At 44.3% G+C, this 6,160-nt stretch overlaps 1 protein-coding gene across 1 annotated transcript in view; it reads right to left on the bottom strand.

Moving 5' to 3' along the window:
• Nucleotides 1–269: 269 nt before the first annotated feature.
• Nucleotides 270–6,160, bottom strand: part of DDX49 (DEAD-box helicase 49) — a 15,191-nt gene continuing 9,300 nt past the window's right edge. The window contains exons 6-10 of the mRNA XM_042441906.1: nucleotides 5,971–6,028; nucleotides 5,509–5,710; nucleotides 3,337–3,425; nucleotides 3,068–3,139; nucleotides 270–1,063 (exon numbers count right to left, since the gene is read on the bottom strand). Coding sequence (XP_042297840.1) covers nucleotides 830–1,063; nucleotides 3,068–3,139; nucleotides 3,337–3,425; nucleotides 5,509–5,710; nucleotides 5,971–6,028 — 655 coding nt within the window. The 3' untranslated portion in view covers nucleotides 270–829. The remainder of the gene's footprint in view (nucleotides 1,064–3,067; nucleotides 3,140–3,336; nucleotides 3,426–5,508; nucleotides 5,711–5,970; nucleotides 6,029–6,160) is intronic.

The raw sequence follows: 6,160 nt of genomic DNA on the forward strand, positions 1-6,160 counted from the left end.
GTTTGACAATGTCCCTATTCAGCAGAGGGCTGTTGTTAAGTTGCTATGTAGGGGAACCAATGCGCAATGGTACACCACAGAACCAAATATGTATCTTGACAAATTTGCCAATGTCCTATTATGTATCTTCACAATTCACTAACAGGGCTGCTTAGCATCTCTACTACGAAGCTAGGTATACGAGATGTAGACCATGATAGAGGATTCTCACCCCATAAAACTATATCTCCTCTTGTGCAGCTGTATCAAACAAGAGCTGAAATAAGACCTCAGAAACATAAACATTTATTTCCTTTTTCCCTGCAAAGCTGAGTATTGAAAGCAGACATTGTTTTTCCATAGGAAATGTGCCTCACAGTTAGATCTACTCTCATCACAAAATCCCAGGCCACCCTGGAGGAAGCAATTGCTTCAAAGAAACTCAGAGGAGATGTGACCACAGAGGAGAAAGACAAGGAAGGTGAGGAAAGATGCCTGGGTGAAATAACAGAACATCTTGATGCGCTCAAGGTCTGAGTTCTGGAGGAAGAAGAGACACAAGTGTCTGGCAAGAGCAGAAACCTAACAGCTAGAGCGGTGTGACAAGGAGAACCACAGCTGAATCACCGTCAGGTCTAGTTGGTGAAAAATCTTTAAAATGACTGCCTCCTGTATTTAGATGCTCAACATGCTTCAGTTCCTGCCAACCTGTGGCATTTCCAAGAACATTTCTCTAACCAGCAGGACATCCAAAGGCACTCTCTTCTCTCGCTCAGAGAAAGTCCTGGCTGGAGAAGACCATGGCTGGTCCCCATCCTTCCCACCTCCAACTCCAAACAAAACGTCAGGTTCAAAGCATCTCTTGCTCCTCACTCCCTACAACAGGTTGTAGGAGGGGGGCTGATGCTTCTTTGCCAGCGACTGCTTGTTTCTGTTGCTGCCGACTCTTGCGCTTCTGCAGTTTCTGTCGCAGCTGCAGCTGCTGCCTCTCCTGCAGGGTCTGCTGGACTTTGCTGCGGAACTCACCATTCTTCTTCTTGATCTTGGCCAACTCAGCCCTCCGCTTCTCCTCCAGATCTGGGTCCTGTCAAAGGAGCAGAGAAAGAGAAACTCATGTGTTTGACCCTCCAGCCACCGTGGCATTCCCTTTCTTCCTATCCTCCTTCAGGAAAAGCTACTCAAATACCCTCACCTAGTTCAAGAAGGATGTTGACAAGCTGGAAAATGGCCAAGACAGTAAAAGGTCTGGAACCCAAGCCCTAGGAGGAACAAATTGGAGAGCTGGGTATATTTAGCTTGAAGAGGAGATGGTGACGTGACATGATAGCCATCTTTAAATATTTGAAGGGATATCATGTAGAAAATGGAGTGAGCTTGTTTTCTGCTCTGTTCCACAGACTAGAGCACAAAAACCAATGGATTCAAATCACAAGAAATTCCACCTAAAGATTGGGGGGAATGTCTTTACTGTAAGAACTGCCCAGCCATGGAATGGACTGCCTCAGAGGATTCTCCTTCTTTTGAGATCTTTGTTTTAAACAGAGACTGAACGTCCATCTCTCAGGCATGTTTCAAGTGTGTATTCCTTCAAGTGTATTCCTTCATTGTTTCACACAGGAAGTTGGACTAGAAAGGACGCAGTCCCAACTCTCTGTGTATACATTTCTGGGCTATAGAATATCTCTCTACTTCTAAGGGCAAGTTAACTTGAGAGAGAAAAAAATATGGGCTTTGGACAGAGTGTATGGACTGGCACAGGCTCACCCAGCCTTGGAGGTATCTTGCCATTCTGTGTTTCCATAATTGTGCTACTTAGGTTTATGCTGTCAACCCAGATCCTTATTCAAAACCAACTCCCCATATCGAGAGCGGATAGGGCCTGAAGGGCCGCCAATGGCTAAAAAGGTCTGCCGGTAGGAAACAGTCTTCTATGGAGTCAGTGCCATCAACTCTGAAAGCCAACCATGTTACGCCAGCCTTTCAGGTAGAATTCTTTCCCAGCACAATCCGAAGATCCTTGGGATTTCCGGGTGTTCTCCCATCTAGTACTAACCAAGTCAGACCCTGCCTAACTTCCAAAGCCAGTCAAACCTGGTTGTGTTTAAGATGTTAGGCTGGTATAATACTGTATGGCCCCATACAGACTGCCAAAATAAAGCTGCTTCGGGTCACTTTGGAGGTATGATGTTTAAATGATGCATGCGTCCTAAGAGTCCGGAAGCTGTGCCAAAGCTGCGCGCCAGTCTTTAGGACTGGATTGTGGCTTTGGCGTGGCTTCCGGACTCTTAGGACGCATGCATCTTTTAAACAGTATACCTCCAAAGTGATTCGAAGCACCTTTATTTTGGCCTGTCTGTATGGGACCTATATGCTCATGTATAAGTCTAGAGATTTTAGTAAATTGACCCTAAAAACTTGAGTTGACTTATCCATGGGTCAATGTAAGTATTGTATTTTAACTCCTATATATATAAAAGAGTTTTATACACACACACAAACATATTGCCTGGTGAAAGGCAAAAGTGTAATCTATCCTTGGAGCATCGACTCTCCTCTGCTCTCTCATCCATCCAGCCTTTAGCATGAATGCAAACAGTGAAGCCTGCTGAGATTTTGTAAGTTTTTGGCATTATTTTCCTTTGCTTCGTTTTTTAGCTCCTTTGTTACATGCCTCTAAGTTTTACCCTCGACTTATCCATGGCTCATATCAAATTCCATAATTTTGGCCCCAAAACCTGCCCTCAACTTATACATGAAGTCAACTTATAGTCAAGTATATATGGTAGGTATTCATTCATTCCCACAGTAGTGACCAAACAGCCGATGTGGTTTATTAAAGAAAGCAGACTACTTTATTATTTAGTCTTGAGATGCTCTATAATTAGCCCAGACTCCTCACAGACCTTCAACACAAAATATCAAGTTACAGGCTATACTGGGCCAAAAATATCCTATTACAGATCTGTGTTCCAAATAACTCTCTGCTCAAATTCTCTTTTTGGCATTCATTCTCTCAACTCATCATACAATTTCTCTTTGTTGTCTTTTCATAATGATTCTCAAACCCTTCATCAATATATCTGGGTACCTTTCCGTCTAGGATCATCTGCTTTCGCTTGTTGATTTCCTTCTTCTCATCAAAATCAGTTGCTTCCAGTCTCTGGTGGGGAAAAGGAGGAAAAAAATCAAGCTTGCTTTATCCATATGATGTTTCCATCCGGCCTTAACCCATGGGGAGACCTAGGTTTAGCTCCCCACTTTACCTAGGATAATCCACCAAGTAACCAGCCTCAGAAAAGCCCCCTTCCACTGCCACCACCACCCCTGCCCCGTACCATGGGAAAAGCTTTCACTTACGATCTCGCATTCTCTGCGCACCACGTTCACTTGGGTGAGGATGCTCAGCACATCTCTTTCCTCCACAGAGTACTCCTGCAGCTTCATTTCTGAAAGGAAGACAGTGTTCTTCAGTACTAGAACCTTAGTCTGACAGCATGAAACCCTCCCAAAGAGGGAGGCATATGAACTGCCACTTGAGAAAGCCATGCTGGACAACATGTGTGCTATAAGCATACAGGTTGAGTCTCCCTTATCTGAAATGCTTAGAACCAGAAGTGTTGTTTTATTTTTATTTTTTGGATTTTAGAATACCTGTATTTGCATATACATACTGTAGATAATATGAGATTTTTAAGATGGGACCCAAATATAAACACAAAATTTATGTTTCGTATACAGTCAGCCCTCTGTATCGGCAGAGGTCCTGTTCTGGACTCCCCTGTGGACACTAAAAATCCTGGGACCTCAGGTTCCATTATTACCAATGGACACATGACCATCCTGGTGTGGCTGCATGCATGTGCTACCATTGACAATAATGGGGCGGGAGACAGCACACATATCCTGAAAGTAATTTTCTACAATATTTTTAAATAATTTTGTGCATGAAACAAAGCTTGTGTACAGTGAACCATCAGAAAGCAAAGGTGTCACTATCTCAGCCAACCATGAAAAAAGTATTTGAGTATTTCGAATTTTGGAATTCCAGGTAATGGAGACTCAACCTGCATTAGATTTCCAGGGAAAGGACTCCTGACTGATGCTAGGAAGTTCCTGTTCTCTCCTCAGACTTGAAAGCACCCAACTCCCCTAGACCTATAGCCTATCTTCTGTATATCTTGACCCGGAGTGGATTAATCCATTTATAAGTAAAATCATTGCATTATGCCAGACTTCCTAATTTTCAAAGTGGTAGAATTCAAAGACATAGCTGTGTTAGTCTGGAAAATCAGTACAGAAAGGGATCCTGGAGCACTTTTGAGGCTTACCTAGTTAACAACGTTGTGACATGAGCTTTCATAGACTTGAGTCTACTTCCTCAGAAGCATAGACTCAAATCTATGAAAACTCATGCTACCAGCTTCTTTCTTTCAGTTACTCTCAAAGGTGCTGCAAGACACCACTTTTGAAAATATTACAGTTACCTTTGCATATTGCTTTCAAAAATATTATAGTTATCTGACTATCTTTGGTTATGCATGTGTGGGGACATATCTGCAACACCTAAATCATTCTGGAATTGTCCCCCGCCAAGTTCCACTACTGTTCCAAGGACCCAAAGCTTTCACACCAGGGTGGCGCTCTGGATGCTTCAATCCCCATATTATTTCATCACTGCCAATGCTGGAAAGGGCCAACAAGGACTGTAGATTAAACAACACATAGGGGCCTACCCTCCTCCCCACTCCCTAGACCTAGCAGGTATCATATTTGGGGGCTCTGTTACCAGGGAGGTAGCCTCAAACACTGCAGGAGTCATGTATAGAAGTGACATTAAAAGAAAGCAGAGTGACATATACACACATACCTACATATATACCCAGGACAAAAAGAAATGCAAGCCAACATCACAGTTAATGCTAAGAGGAATGGGACTGTTGGAAGACATGGAGAATGCTGGTTTCCTCCCAACTGCAGTTTCTGGAGCACTGACTGCCACTCTATGGCCATCATCCTGTTAGTGACATGCGTCTGCATAAACATTACTTAGGCAAATCTTTGTCCCTTTTTGCATGTGGCCAAAGGTCACATCAGACTAAGGTTGCTGTTGTTGTTAGCTGCCTTTGATTTGATCTCAGTTCATGGCAACCCTGTGGATGAGACGTCTCCAAGCCCTGCTATCCTCTACCTCTCTGTTCAGCTCTTGTGCCCTCAGGCCCATAGTCTCTCTGATTGAGTCCATGTGGTCTTCCTCTCTTTCTACAACCCTTTACCTTCCTTGCCCTTTGGCTACACTCCAAAACCTCTACTCTCACTCAGTGGTCTGCCCCTTGGGGAGGGAGGGCAGAGGGAGGCATTCCAGTCCACAAAGATGCATCTGATCTAGGTTCCTAGGGACAGGAAAAGGTGCACTAGAGACGCTTATTTCGTCCCCACACGCTGACGAAACTGAGTCCCAGGCAATTACCTCTCAGCCTTCCCCACTACTTCAGGAAGTCTGCCACCTCAAACCTCCCATTCCAAACTTACTGATCTGCTCCTCGATGGCATGGACGAGATGAATGTCATACTGCGTCACCAGTGTGATGGCAATGCCATGCCGACCTGGCAGAGAGAACACAAGGAACGTCAGGCATATGGAATTGGACTTCCTTCCTCCTTTGCAATGGGGAGTTGCCAAAGAAGCCAACATCGTGTCTGATAAGTGCACCCCTTTGCACAGGTGAGAAATCTACAATGCTATATAAATGAAGTATAATAAATCTCTTTCAGCGATATTTTAGAGAGGGTGGGTGGACCAGAGGAAAACAAGGTGGGGCTAAAACACACCAGCCTATTTTGACTTCCAGTTTTTATTTCCACTATATAAGCCTTAGGAGAGGTATTTCAACCATTTAGAATGTAGAAGGTGTGGGGGGAGAAGCAATACAAAACCAACAAGTGGCTCAGTCCAGGCTATCTAAATTACTGTATCTTCCCATATGAACCTACCCAGGTTCTTAGGCATTCAGGGAACGCCCTTCTTCCAGTTCCACCATCTTCCCAGGAACTTCCAGATGGGAATATAGGAGTGGCCCATTTTGCTGGCTCCTCCTAGCCATTTGAAAACCCCACACACCCTGGGAGGCTACGACGGCTCCCTCCTTGCCATCCTTCCATCAGCAAGCAAAACCTTTTCCAA

The sequence above is a fragment of the Sceloporus undulatus genome, chromosome 10 (assembly GCF_019175285.1).
Source record: "Sceloporus undulatus isolate JIND9_A2432 ecotype Alabama chromosome 10, SceUnd_v1.1, whole genome shotgun sequence".
Classification (NCBI taxonomy): Eukaryota; Metazoa; Chordata; class Lepidosauria; order Squamata; family Phrynosomatidae; genus Sceloporus; species Sceloporus undulatus.